The sequence below is a fragment of the Lycorma delicatula genome, chromosome 5 (genome assembly GCF_047948215.1).
Source record: "Lycorma delicatula isolate Av1 chromosome 5, ASM4794821v1, whole genome shotgun sequence".
In the NCBI taxonomy this organism is placed as follows: domain Eukaryota; kingdom Metazoa; phylum Arthropoda; class Insecta; order Hemiptera; family Fulgoridae; genus Lycorma; species Lycorma delicatula.
Genome location: NC_134459.1, coordinates 88,195,041 through 88,211,135, shown reverse-complemented (window position 1 = coordinate 88,211,135; position 16,095 = coordinate 88,195,041). Strand labels below are relative to the sequence as shown.

Genomic DNA, 16,095 nt, shown 5'->3' with positions numbered 1-16,095 from the left:
AGATTAAAGAGATTTAATCGCACCGATTAATTCCCTCGCTTATTAGTTTTATAGATTTGTAAATCTAGTAAAAACGTTTGATTATGTAGATGTGAATAAAATATTAAAAATTTAATTAAATACAGAATTAATTTAGGAAGAAAAGAATTATTTACAATCTATTCAGAAAATAGTGAGACACGGTTGCAGTTTATCCCAGTTGTTTTAAAACTTGTCTATTGAAGAAATGAACGAAAACGTTTAGGTTGAAGTTACTACCCAAAGAGGAAAATAACGATGTTACAATTCGCTGATGACATTGTTATTTTGATAGAAATCAAAGATGAGTTAAAAGAAATACTGAATCGTTTTATAATTAATAAACACAGTTTAAAATAAATAAAAGTAAGATAAATGTTATGAATAACATAATACAGCAGAAGTGAATTTTCTTATTTAAGTAGTAAAATTACAAAGGACGAACAAAATCACTCATGAAAAAAAGAAATCTGCTAATAATAAATATAATTCTAAGAATTAGAAAAATAATCTTGAAAATATTTTTAAGACATTATGGTAGTGAAACACGAACGAAAGGAAAAGAAGAAAGACCTTTGAAATATAGTTACGCTGAAAATTATGTGGATCGTAAAATTTGAAAAGAGGTCTTGGGACAAATGAGAAAGTAGATTTTGTACCGAGAACAAGATTGCTGAATCGAGATTCCAGGTTTGGTTAATTTTGTGATAGAGATTTTGTAGTAGATAAACCTGTACAGGAACAATAAAGTTTGGAGAATATAATTCAGATAATTGTGTGTGTAGGATGTAATAAATATATTGAATTTACAAGATTAGCACAGAACAGAAAGTAGTGAAGAATTGCATCAAACTAATCAAAACTCATTGATGACTCCAAAATATACATGACCTAAAGAAAAAAAAGACAATGTCGTAATAAGTGCGTCGGAAAGGTGGATTTCGCGTTTTAATTAAGAAAGAAAGAATGTTGCAAAAATCTGATTTGGGCAAAACGTTTTATGTTTTGGGACCATTGGAAAACCAGCTGGCACCTGGTGGTGCTCTCAAAAATCTAATTTTGACTTTCTAACTTGTCATCCTTCAAGTTACAAGATGAAAACCTACCCAAAATCCAGATTTTTTACTTCTAACTCCGGTTCCTGTAAATCAATTCTCTTGAAAATAAATAGGGTTCTATTTCTAGTAGGTTTACACCATTCTAACAAGTTTCATCAAAATCGGTTAAAAATTGCGCCCAGTAGAACAAAAAAAAAACTGAAAATGTACCCAAAAACCCCGTTTTCTGGCTCTAACTCCACTTTCTGTGAACCGAATTTTCGCTTGAAAATCAATTCGCAGTTGGTTTACATCACCCCACTAAGTTTCGTCAAAATCAATTAAGATTTGCGTCCGGTAGAGCGGATGAAAAAATGTTATACTTACATACATACGAATATAAACATTACAGAATAGTGTTTAGGAGACTCGAAAACAAAAAGAAACGTTGGTCCCCTCACCCCGATACTCCTTAGAAAATGTGACCGAGCGCAGTAACGATTTTTATAAATTCTTTGGTGATCCGTAAAAATTAATTGCAGGATATTACACTGCTGTAAAACAGTTAATTTAGATGTAATACTATCTCTTCCAAATTATACATGATGCAAGATATATCTGTAGCGACTGCAAAAGTATAAAAGAAAGGAAATAATGGTGTACAAATTCGATGCGTTACACGATAACCCAAAATATTTTAATGTGATATGTATAAAAAAAGTGTTAACTAGTAACGTAAAAAAGGAAGAAAAAAATATTTTTCATTTTTCAGTATTAACGACTATAAAAAGATGCCGTAAATAAGAATAAAAAATAATGAAATCAGAATATAACAAAAGCCGATTTCAAAAAAGAGGTGAGATGATGCTACCTGACCATAACAGACTACAACCCGCTTACAGTAACTAGAGAATAGAATCTACAATACAATGAACCTTGCGCACGCACACGTAAAACATCACGTGTTTGTAGATTCTACCTCACTCTGGCGTATCTTAAAAAAGGTCTCCTTAAGAGTCTAGAGAAATAATACTATATAAAAAAACCACTCCTCTTTTTTTCTAAACATTACTAAACATCACGACTACTGTAGTTATAAATTAAACTAAGAACCAGCATTTTGGAAAAATAAAACATTTAAGGTTTTAAATGCAATGAAACAAACAACAATGCGTAAAGGTAATATAAAACAATAATAAAGAAAGCGTACATATTTTAGCAGCATAAAAAAAGCATGTTAAAAAATTAACGTAATGCAAATATCAATGTAAATTAACGTTAAAAAATTACCAGTGCATAGGTGGAGAGCTTGTTGTATCCATTATTCCACTTGATGAAATTAAACTAACATTATAATTACAAAAAAAGGAATTAGATTAAAACGGAAACTCGCAGTTTCGCTATAGTATAGAAATTATTTTTCGTGGTTAAAATGTAAAAAAAAAAATCATATGACTACAATAAAACCAGTAAATTCTTTAATTTATGGATAATTGTAATAAAACTCATAAAAAAAAGTTTTTATAAAAATAAAAACCAGAAAATTATATATATATATTAGCGTAAATTATAAATATAAAGGCAGACGAAACCAAAAAAAATTAGATCACATATATCTTTGTGACTTATATAATAATTTAGGATAGTAAAATAAAACTACGAAAAGGTAAATAATAACAATAAATGACCGGATGAGTATAAATGTCATTAAAAAAATTTCCATCCGGTTTTTTTGGGTCCCTTAGGTGTCAGAACATTAAGATCCGGTGAAAACCGCTTATGCCCAAATTGGACCGATTACAATACTTTTCCTTCTAGAGCTACAGCTCTGTTATAAAAAATATAAAAATGCCATACAAAAAATGTATGGCAGCAAGAATGTATGGAAGACTGAAGACTAGAAATTATATTAAAATTTATGTGCTAAAATAGAAAAAAACGGCCAAATCCAATTTTCAAATGATAATTACAAAAAGTAACCAAGCTGAAGAATTATAAATTATCGACTAACATTTCACCGTGTCGTATCGGCTGCTGTTTTTAGCATTGAAGTTGACGTCTAATCATCCCAACCCCGTGGGCGAAGACACCCGCCTAGTGACGTTCCAGCCGCCAACCCCCCACCCGTTCCTTGCCCTGTTAGGCTTAAACGGGAGACGGGAGTCGTCTATCGCCCTCTGACTTTTTACATCTCATAGTAATAAGCCTGGACTCGTTGGGATGCCACCGATGCAAATGCTTCGGAAGACATTTGCATCGGTGATTAAATAACTCAGCTTATTGCCTTCGCTGTCGGCCTCCTCCGGACATCTTGAATGTTCTACATCATCACCCTCTGAACTAGCTAACCGAGCCCGCGGAAGCGCGAACCCCGCGCCTAGTTCTACTTATTATGAGCCAATTTCCTGAATGTCTCGTGACGACTAATCGACATGATGTAAACTAGTCTACATTACTCTTACAGATTTTACGTTCATTCAAATTTTAAATTTATCAAAATCGGTTTAGTAGATCACCCATTAGAAGGGAAAGAACTAATTCGCATATAAACAAATATATTAGATATTTATATTTTAAATGGATACTTTCTCATATCACATAATCATTAACCTGTTCTTAGGTGGATCTTTAATTCCTATAAGAAAATTTTTTTTTCAACTTTAATTTTAACCGGTAAACAGAAAATAGTTAATAAAAATTTTCGGTATCCTACCTAGATAAAAATACTCCCTCCCTATCATCCAAAGGGGTTGTTTATACTTTGGGACCCGATCCCTGAAGAGCACCTTTGGGTGTAATTGATTCATTCTAGTTTTTCAAAGGGTAGATCTTTCTTTCTTAGCACTAACCGCATTCCTTATTTTTGACCCTTTCTTCTTACTATCGGTTTTTTAGCTGTAAATATGGCGCCGCTAAGTCTTCTATGCTGAGGAAGACAGTATCTGTGAAGCCAACACATTTTATCCGGTAAAAAAATGCTTGTAAATCAACTCCAGTGAGGGAGAAAAACTTATTTAACACGTATTACTTCTTCCTTTTCCTTTGCATGCTAAAACCAATGGAAATCTATGATTTTTTTTGTTTAATAGATTTTGTAGATCTATTTACAGTGACGTTTTTTATACACTTAAAAGTTAGATACTGTTTTCGAATTTTGAAATGGAATTAATATGAAAAAATAAAATTTTAATAATTGTTTCAAGCGAGGGGAAAAATAGACGAATTTGAAAATTAGCAGTTTTTAAAACTTTGTAAATGATAAAGATGTAAATAAAATTAATATGATGAGATGGAAAATATGAATAAATATATTAGGAAATTAAATATTTTTTTGTAAATCTATAAAAAACAAGAGAAAAAAATTTGAACGGAGAGTTAAAGTTTGTGATGAAAAATGATAATTTATGTACAATAAGGTTCCGCTAAGGTGAAAGTAAAAGAAGGAAATGTACGGACAAAGATATAATAAATAAAAGATAATAAGATACTATAATCGGTATAATATTGATTTGCTTAAAAACAAATTAAAACAAAAAATAAAACATCAAAAATAAGTGAAAAGAATAAGAGGAATATATTAATATTATTATAATTAAGGATATTATTATCGTCAAGGACCTTCCTAAATGAAGAATGACTTATGATAATGAGGACTGTGAATAAGATATTCGTAGCTTAAGAAAAAAGTACGAGAAAAATACAAGGTGTAACTAACACTTTTTTAATGTAAAATATACTATTATAATAAGAAAAACTTACAAGTATTGCGTACTAAAATTGACAAAATTACGCGAAAGGATTCATGAGAAAATACTTCTTCAAAAATTATGACTTAAGTTTTTTCAAATATATATAAAGCGTGAATAAAAAATACACCAGTACAGTAATGTAAAGAATTAGAAAAGAATTATTTTATCTCATTCTCGAGTCACGTTATATTTATTACAAAATGGAATTTATAACCCAAAAGATAAAAATAATAATCATGTCACACCTATTATACTACATCTTCGTACTAATAATCGTAATATATGAAACATTTGATTCCTTCAAAATATATATATATATATTTATATAAAATGATAAAATACAAAAGCAAAACACTACATTCGTTAGAATGATAAGTAGTTACTGTAATTTTGTGTTATTTTAATAAAAATATGCAGGGTTATCATAAAGAATGATAATACAAATTTTATACCAAAGTTTATCATAAAAACTGAGTCTATTTTATAGATACAAATACTCGCTCTACAAACACTGCATAAGGAAAATAAAACAATTTTAATATTATTAATATTGAGTAAATACCAAAATAATTGTATATAAATAAATAATTTAGATATATTTCGAAGATAGCCTAAAACATAAAGAATATATTGATTTCATACATCAAATGAAAAACTCCAGATTCATAATCAATTAAATCTCTATAAAAAGTTTTAGTGTGAAGTATCTAAACTATGAATTAAAAAATGCAGAAATATTTTCGACATACTTATCATACCAGTACTTTATTACCAAAGCGCAGATAAAGATATAATTTGATGTACATAATAAGTGGACTAGGTTGTCCAGCTCTACCTGGTTAATGACTCCGTTGATTTTGTACACCTCTAAGAATAAAAAAGGTCCGGAGGGGTAAATCCAAAGGAAACCAATTCTACTTTCCAAATAATACAAATTCTAAGGACTCAACAGTCTCCACAACTAAAGTAAGGATTCAGTCGGTGTCTAAACAAAAAACTATAGATAACCACCGAGAAGAAAGGGATCAACGATAAAGGAAAAGCAAGAATAGAGGCAAAGAGACGGCAAACCCAAAAAAATATGAGAAAAATTCAAACACCAGTCAAAGAAGTGTTTTCCCCAGACTAGTTGAGAAATGGAACCAAAATCATGCTGCAAATTATTACCAATTGCAAAACTATTACATTAAAAAAAAAACTGTATTTAAAAATATTGATTCTTGATAGTAGGGATAATTATAATTAATACAGTTAGTTAACATATTTAATAAATAAACAAAATGGCGATACAAAATGTGAAAAAAGAAAATTAACGGCATAAAAATATTTAATTAAATTTTCATACAACATTAATAAACCAGACTTCAGCTAGGAATTCAGAAGGATACCAAAATTTTACATACTGAGAACGACGGGTGAGTGAACGATGTGTTAAGTATATCAAATGTTATTTTTGAATATATAATAAATATTCTATCAACGTATTAGTTGTAATACGTTTAAGTTATAATTAAACATATATATATCGTACAAAATTGAATATTATCATTAAAAAAACATAAATTTCGCATTTCATTGAATTAGAAATCATGAAATTATAATTATATTTCAAAGTATTGGATTTTCATAAATCTTTTAAATTAAATCTTAATAAAAAATCTATCTTTTTAATTACGACTTCTGATCATTATATTAATTGCAGTTATAATTTCTTTAAAAAGAAAAATTGAAGCGAATGAAAAAATAAAAAATACAGAATAACTTCTTTTTTTTAAATGCAAGATGTACAAAGTAAACAAGTATGTTTCTACAAAGTAAAAATAAAAATAATTTAATTCAGTCCAACAGTTAAACAATAACAAAAAACTTGATTTAAAAAAAAAAATAAATGTGTGTTTATTGAATCAAACAAAAGGAAAATTACAACATTAAAATTATCGCAAAATGTAATTTCCTTTATTGTTGTTCATAATAAACAAGTTCATGAAAAGTAGATATAATACAAATGCACACTCAAGAAAACAAACGTTTGAATTGAAAACAATATATATCTATATATATATATTGTATACTTCCACAAGATGGAATTACCATCGCGGCAGTGTCAGGCAGGCATTTCATTTTTATATACGATTATTGAAGTAAAATTTCAAATATATTACAGTGCCCCTACTCAATAATTTCCAATTGAATAAAAACGTGAATGAGAAAAAATTAAATATCTTGAAATAAGTTTTCAATACGTTTGTTAAAACTGGACAAATTGTAAGAGAAAAAAAAAATGATGTGGCAACTACATGACTTCCTTCTACGCCTATTACATTACATACACACATTTTTAAAAGTACATAAAATTGATATATATATATATATATATATATATATTATTGTTATTGAATTATTTTTATTGTAATTTTTTTTTACAATTAGAGGTTAATAATGATTAATAAATCTATATATTTAAAAAAGAGAGAGAAAGATTTTAACCGATATGTCTTCCCTTTATAAGATCCAAATATGTCATTAATTATAATTTTATTTGGCTATAACTCTGAAACCAATAAAATAATTACCACTTATGATGTATCGTTGAAAAGCTCTCAATGAGGACTTTTATTACTGCAGCTAAAAAAAAGTCCAAAATCAAATTTGTTTTGGATTTTGAGCTTATTTGGAAACTTTTGTTCCGGTCGATTGCAATCAAAAGGGGAGTGGTACAACTAGATGTTACTAAAGTCCAAAATCCAAAATTTCCTACATACTACGGCTAATAGTTTTTAAATTACGCGAGATACAAACGTACATACAGATGTCACGCCGAAACTAGTCAAAATTGATTCAGGGATGGTCAAAATGGATATTTCCGTTGAAATCTGAACACCGAAATTTTTCGCGATTACAGTACTTCTACTTCGTACAAGGATGTAATTATTCTCTAATAATTTGAAATGATAATTTAGCATTTCAATTTAAAAAAAAAAATTGCAGCCTTATTCATATTTTTATGAAGATGTAGATTACCCATTTTCGCATTTTTTAAGAGCAACTTTTTTCCATAAATAATTTTTGTAGATATACCGAAATCTTAAATATATGAAAACTTTTCTTTTCTAATTAAACTTTAAAAAAATTAATTAACTTATTAAAAATAAAATCAATTCAAAAAAATAAGTTCTTTAATATTTCTTAAAATTTCGAGTTTTTGAAATCGGCGTTAAAATCAGATATTAATAATATTTTTTATAAACATAGACTTCAAAATGCCGAAATTTAAAGAAGTAAAAAAGCATCCCTAATTATTTAATTTTACTGCGATATTTAGTCGATTTTGTTATTTTATTATTATTCTAAAATGTTTTTACACAATCTAAAAAAACACTGTCCCCTAACAATAGAATATATTAATTCATTATAATTAATTAAAAATGTTATATCATTCACTTACTATTTTGTCCCCCAGAATGCTTTCGCACGTAAATCTTTACTTCTATATTTTTTGTCATGACAGATTATTAAAAAATAATGTCAAGTTTTAAAACCGTTTCAAAAATTCTAGTTTTAAAATTTGATTAAGGATTTTTAATTACTGGTCACATTAAAAAAAATTCTGAAGAAGCATAGAAATCTATGCGAAAGTATTCGATCTGGACTACAGAAACAGAGAAAAAAGCATTAAGTGATAATTTTTTTAAAAAGTTTATTTTATAATGAAATTATCCTAACATTTGTAATCCTACTAAAAACTAAAAGCAAGTAGTTTCTTTCATATATCAGTTACTTTATAATTGAATACTAGACGTCAGTGGATACCAATGTACTTTGACGATTAGGGTTCAATTAACCACACATCTCAGGAATGATCGGCTGCTGAAAATGTGCAAAACTACACCCCATTTATGTGTTATACATATCATCTCATCTCATTAGACCATGGAAGGGGGATTGGTTATTGTTCACTAGTTGAACAGATTGCAACGTATACATTAGGAATAGATAAATAAAAATTGTAATGAAAATATAACAAAACTACTTTATTGATTTTATAACATATTTACTTAAAACTAAAGTTTAATAATTATAAAAACCCTTGATTTGTCTATCACACAAATTAATACTTTTTCATTTGATTAAAAGTTGAATTTTTATTATTTATTTATGAATCGGTAATACTTTTTTAACTGATTAAATTATTATTATTTTTTTTTTTTGTTAAATAAACAGTAAGTAATCCATAAGGAAATATTTTACAAGATAACGCCATTCTGTAAATATAAGAGGTTAAACTTATAAGGATGGATGGGTAGATAGATGGGCGGATGGACGTTCACCGGAGCTTTTTCAGGGTGAGATAGGAATGCCAAGGTCATTGCTACAGTAGGGGTCGAAGTAACAAAGTTCACATGTTGTATTTACGACAAAGGGGAGGATACGAACGGCGGCGACACACTTCAGTGGTCGGCTACGCTTTATTATACAAAATGGTATCACTTTTTCTAGGAATATAGTACTAATATTAATATGAAACAAGATGACAATAAGTTCTTAGGTACACAAAAATAAAATTATTTTATACGAATAGTCGATTATTCTTTAAGCGTAAAATTTACATTTATATTTATTCAGGATAAAAAAAACATGTCGCACGCAGTTATAAAAACAAGTGAAGTGAAATGTACACCGTATAATGCCGATGTATTAAATTGCTTTTACCCTCAATTTATATTATAATGAGGCTTCATTCCCTCTTTTTTTTTTTAATAGAAATATATCTAAGATACCTAGAGATCTATACAATACATGCCTACAGACCTATACTATTGTATAGGTCTGTAGGCATAGGTCTGTAGTTTATGTTTAATCAATGGAACATGCCTAAATTAAACAAACTTGAAACGTACATATGCCTTCAACAAAATCACAAACCGTTTATATTTAACAGATACCTCATGGTAAGGAAAAGATATATATTAAAAAAAAAAAAAAACAAGAGAAGAAAATATGTTAAACAGAGCATACTCTTTCAAATAGATAAATATTTCTTTCAAATATCAAATCATTAATCAAGCATACCCTATATTAAACTAAGAAATATTTTTGTTATCCAATACAATCACTCAAATCAGTAACAACTATTTTTTATCATTTATCATCACGAAAAAGACGGAAATGGCGCGCGCACGTGTTTAAAGTATACATTTGTTAGAATGTCTACGAATCAAGTGTTCCGATAAGTGTCTCTTTAAACAATTAATTATAAAACAGTTTGATTGATAAAAATCATCACAGTTTTTCGGCCCATAACCCTTTTAATAATAATCTTATCAAATAGTGAATAATCTTTCAAATTCGGTACTTGCACATGAATATGATTACATTAAAATTATATTCAGGTCTTTGGGAAACAATTTACTTCATCTAAAGAACAACAATTTTATCTATGAGCAAACTAACATAATTTTGAAAAAATGAAACAAATAACTTATGATGAACATCTGAATATAATAAATACCTCAAAAATGAAAATTTAATTAGTTTCAAATAGAAATGAAAATAAAGAATTAACTATTTGGATAATTAAAATAATTATACAAGTTTTACGGTAAATAAATAACACAAAAATATTTACTTTATTGGTTAAGCCAATTTTGGCATTAGTAACAAAGTACGGCCAATACTAGTAATTGTTTGGGAAAGCAAACAATACCAATCGGTATACAAAACCTTCGAAAAAATGACTACATGAAAAATTAACTAGATAACTAATTAACTAGAGAGAAAGATTTTACAAGTACTTCTATATTTATGTTTATTAGTTTTATTTAGAATGAATTCTGTTCATCTTTGGACATGATCAAGATATTAATGAAATAATATTACGTAAAAAAATATCATAACGATCGAATGAGATCTTCAGTTATTATCGTATAAACGGCCGAAGACGATTACATATAATAAGCGCGCACGTTGATCGAACATTCAAAAAAAAAAAAGCGTAAATCGGTAGTACATGAACTTCAACAATAAAATGGTAGGAATAATAAAATGAACTAGCGGCTGGGTAATTTCCATCAGCCGTCAGCCATTTCAAACGTATTACAACATATGCTTGCTAAATATAGCTATGGAAACAAAAAAGCTGCTTCACTGCTTCTATATTAAGGTATAACAACTGGCTAAGCTTGAATTAATATTATAAATAAAAAATTGCACCGCATAAAAATAAAAAAATAAATTGTGCCTTCTCGATGTATGGTTTTAATAAGCTTTTACTTATGAGTTAATTCCATCACGTCGGATGGGCAATACTAAATCAATTAATGTACTCATTTTTGGTATACATAAAAATGAGAGAATTAAAGGCTTTCTTTCGGTCCTGTCTTTAGCTATGAAAAGCGACGATTGTATGATTAGAAGCAACAATTAAACGGAATTTCAATTAAAGAAATGATGTATCGATGATTACATCAGCTTTCACAACAAAAAGATTTAAGAAATTCTGGTCGGGAGATATTAACGATCTTAGTTTTATGCACTAAGTAAATTTAATAACTGAACTACTCGCTGAACAGCAGAATTAGCGAGAATGGCATTAAATAAACACACCAAACAATGCATTTTATGACTGAATGGCATCATCACCGATCATCAACTGTATTGAGTTGCGGGAAGACTTCGTTTCAAATCAATTTTAATTTAGAGCACAGTTCAAAACAAAAAAATTCCCAACTGCGCAAAATAATTTTAATACCAAAATTATTCAAACTTATTGGTAGCAACAATTTTTAAATATAAAATCGGGTGTCTGACTAGAAATGCTAAGGTAAGAGATAATATATTTAAAGAAAAATCATTGGGCATTAGGACTTTTTTGTGATGAATTTTAATAAAAGCAAACGGTTTTACTATTTAATGAACAGTAAATATCGTAAAAATAAAGATAAATTAAATAGTAGACGAGTTTTATTTTTAAAACTAGTCGTCCAGTCCAAGGAAATATTTCTAACTCAACGAACTTTTTTTTCTTACATGTAAAGAAACTAACATTTTGTAGAATCTGATAAAGGTTGTTTCCAAATGATCTTTGGACAAACCAATAACAGTAATTTTAAAAATGAAAATTATTTGTTTTAAACGAGAGCGAAATATTATCGTTCTAGGAGACGATAGGTCTGAATGAAAACACGAAAATTTAAAATCAAATTCTCAAAGCAATCCAATAAAATATGAAATTATTACATCGATGTAGACTTATTTTAATTAACATATTTATGATATTTAAACGGGTTAAGTTTAAAGCCTGGTGATATTAAATTTGTCATGAATGTTATTTAACTGTTTATTTATATATATATATTAAGATAAGAAATAGATAGAATTAACTTTTTTAGGCTAATTAAATAAGATGTTATTATAAATAGATATAACTAATTGCTTGTTTATTTATTTTAACTACCAACTATAAAGGCTGAATTTTATTAAGATAAAACATGAAGAACACAATCTTATTTTTAAAATAAAATAAAAAGCGTAAGAAAAATTTGTAAAAACAGCTCTCTTTACAAAAATAAAAAACTACGTTATCAGCTGCCAGTTACTACTGACTGCACATAGTACTCTAAAAAAAAAAAAAAGCACTTTGAAAGCAAAATGGTACATATGTTTATAAGCAATATAATGTAATCAAAGTGCAGCACATAATGCTGAAAGCTTTTAACGAAAAATAATGTAATGTATAACAAAAGATATTAAAATTACTACCATTATTATATTCTACAATGGGATGAAAATATCACATTTCCCAAACCTTCTGAAAAAAAACCTCGACAAAAAAAAAAATTAAAAAAAATTAAAATATCAATTTACAAACAAAATTTAGGCACAGTTTTTATAAAAAGTATTTTTTTTTAATCAGTAGTATAAAGCGAAATACAACAGATTAAAAATATAATGCAATATTATAAAAGTTACTAAAAATGAATATTAGGTATAACACATAATTAGTATTATTATATAATTTAAATAATTATATTCTTTTCATTATTATTTAAAAAGAAAAACCATAGCACATAAATTTTTCAAAATATTTTTAATTTTCCCCAAAAAAAAACTGTTGCAAAACTTACAAGTAATAAAACTATAATTACCAATAATGGTACTTACGTATTAACGCCACCGCAGCTACAGCTTTATTTAAAAACAAAGTAGTCAATCGGATTTCGGTGGAAAATGACCAGTCTCTTTATTAATTATAATAAATGGTTATTTATATTTATTTATTTTATAAATATAATTTAACCAAACTTAACCTACGCTCGCTTCGCTCGCTAACCTTGATTAATTAACAACGTAATTTTTTGAGTATTTATTTAATAAATTCAGTAATTATTGCAATTATTTATTATTTAAATAATCAAAACATTCCTGTTAATTAGTCAAGATTAGCGAGCGAAGCGAGCGTAGGTTAAGTTTGGTTAAATCATATTTATAAAATAAATAAATATGAATAACCATTTATTAAAATTAATAAAGAGACTGTTTTGAATCTATGTTAAACTCTATATCGGCCCATTTTCCACCGAAATCCAATTGATTACTTTGTTTTTAAATAAAGCTGTAGCTGCGGTGGCGTTAATACGTAAGCACCCCAATAATTTTGAAACAATTATTTTTTTTTGTTACGAAAGAGCGGGTATCAACAGCTATGGTCATTAGTCCCGTGGAAATTTGTAGCGCACGAAAAGTGCCATACTTGACAGGGAATCGTACACTGGATCTCCCTACGAAATGCCATCTACCTACTCAGCCACGGAAGTCGACTTAAAAAGAATTCTTAAATAAGGTAAGTTTCGAAATTACTTTCGTTAATAAAGAAAAAAAGGGAAAATTTCATATTTAATGAGAAGTTGAAAAATGGAAAATGGAAAATGAAAAGATTAAAAGAAATTCCGTTTTTAAAGGTCAAACGAATATTTTGTTAATAAAACAAGCAATTTTTTTTTCTTTTTTGTCAAGAAAGCTGTTGTCTATAGAAAAACATTTTTTTTTTTGTAGCCGATGACACAATTGTCGAAAAACGTTTTTGTTATATAAAACAAAGTTAGAAAAATTCGAGATTTCTGCGTATAATTTATAAATGTATACAATTAAATATAAAGAAGCTGTAATACAACCAAAATATGTGACCACTGTTCCTCAAAATGTTTAATTGCATTCAAAGTATATTAGCTCCAAATACATTCTAAACGTTACATTATTTTACTTGTTTTTTTCTGTTCACTTAGCAGGTACAATAAAAACAATTTTGAATTTCTGGTACCCAGTATCACCAACGATGTAATAATAAAATATTTGTCAACACATGTTTATGTTATTTTTTCTTCAGTGCATCTACCCAAAATTTATTAAGTTCGTTCACAGTAACACGTGTAATGTCTATAGGTAAGTACTGCAATCCAATAAATCTATTAATGCATGAAGAAACTGAATTTAGTCTTTAAATTCTAATAAACGAATACACATTCAACACATTTAAATCAATAATCTAAAAATTGTGCCTTAACTATTCTCCTACTGAGAATAGATGTATAGACTAATTTATTGCTTTATTTCATACGACCTACTCTTTCTTACAGCTGTAACACATATATAAAGCTACAGAGACATGTACATGCTATACTATCTTTCTCTGACAGTAATGACGTTCATTACACAGACAGGTCCTTCAGGTAAGGATAATGATTAATTTATTTCGCCGGCTTGGCATACTTACATGCTACAGTATATTCGGTTCAGTAAAGTATATGACGGGAAAACGCCTCTAACTTTCTTCAGTAAACCTGGCATAGTATACTAGCTGTTCTTAGGAACAGCTACACTATTCTCCCATTTTTAGGAATGGCTGAAATTTATGTCAGATCTCCTACAACCTTTACGGTTACGGAGAATTATAAAGAACTTACAATTACAATTAAAAATATTTTTTCTCATAGACACGAAATAAATACTGTTATGTACACCTAAAGTAAAGTTATTCAAGTTATAAGTGGTTGCAGATTAACGTTCATAACTTTATGAAGATAATTTTTTTCTGTTTTTAAGAGCACAAATTAGTAAAATAAAACCTATTTTCTGCGGACACTATTTATTTCTATTTCATTTCTTTCCATTTAGTAATTATTGTTTTCTCTACGTTTTAAAATTAATCAAGAGAAAAATATAGAAGATCAGAATTAAGGTAATAGTAGCAAGCATACATATGACAAAGATTACGGTATAAAAGAATTAAACCGTTAAAAAATAATTTCTAATCAAGAAAAATGTAATCACAAAAGGCTATTAATATAAAGCTTAAAAATAATAAAGATAAGTTGAAACTAAAGATAAAAAACATAATTGCAATTTGTTAACAAGAACACAACGTATATTAAATCAATGATCCGGAGAGAAAGCTGCAAAGTAGGAGGTAAGTGTAATGTGTTCTATTTGCAGACATACCTAGATCCTCGACAAGTCGCAGCATGACGCCGCCGATGTGTAGATCACCTTTAACACGCAATGATCTTTCAACTTGAAGATCTGTGACATACACCCGGAGATTCCACGTACCATCTCCTATAAGGTACCCGTCGGACATCATTTTGGAACAGGTTATTAGTTCCTATTAATTTGAAAGAATATGTAACAAACGGTTTTAATTAAAAAGCACTTCTAAAGCAACCGCGAAGTAACATCGCTAAATAGATTAGATAAACAAAAACAGAGCTGTTATCACAAAACAATAAATTTAAAAAAAGGTTTATGGAACACTGCTTTTAACACGTTATGGTGTAAAAAATGTTTATTAACTTTTTCAACTGTTAAAACGAAAACAACACAAACGATTATCGGAATGCAGCGTATCAGTCTGATTCCGTACTGCACTGTAACGACTTCCTCACTGATAAAAATGACAGGGCGCTGGTACAGTGAATAACAAAAGCGCGGAATATGAATACAACGCAGTTGAACAAGAAGTTTTCTCGCGGTCGGTCACTCGACGATAGACCGTGAGACGGCGCAAACACTGAAATGCCGTAAAAGGTAAAGGAGGACAATGTAACTCGCAAGGTCCAATGCTATTGGTTGTAGTGGGAGAGCAACCCGATGGGGATTCGGAATCGACGATAGTACTGCGCATGCGTCCCGCGTACATACAAACTCACGCTGTTCTTTTAACCGCAAAAATAATACTGTAATACGATTTATTCTAATACTTAAAAAAATATTGCTGTGAAACCGCATATATTTATAAC

General features: G+C 28.5%; 1 protein-coding gene across 1 annotated transcript in view; it reads right to left on the bottom strand.

The window, feature by feature from the left end:
* The window catches only part of LOC142325173 (unc-112-related protein-like), a 327,233-nt gene extending 311,349 nt beyond the window's left edge, over positions 1–15,884 (bottom strand). Inside the window, exon 1 of the mRNA XM_075366591.1 lies at positions 15,299–15,884. Within this exon, the coding sequence (XP_075222706.1) occupies positions 15,299–15,440 (142 nt within the window). The 5' untranslated portion in view covers positions 15,441–15,884. The remainder of the gene's footprint in view (positions 1–15,298) is intronic.
* Positions 15,885–16,095: the final 211 nt, after the last annotated feature.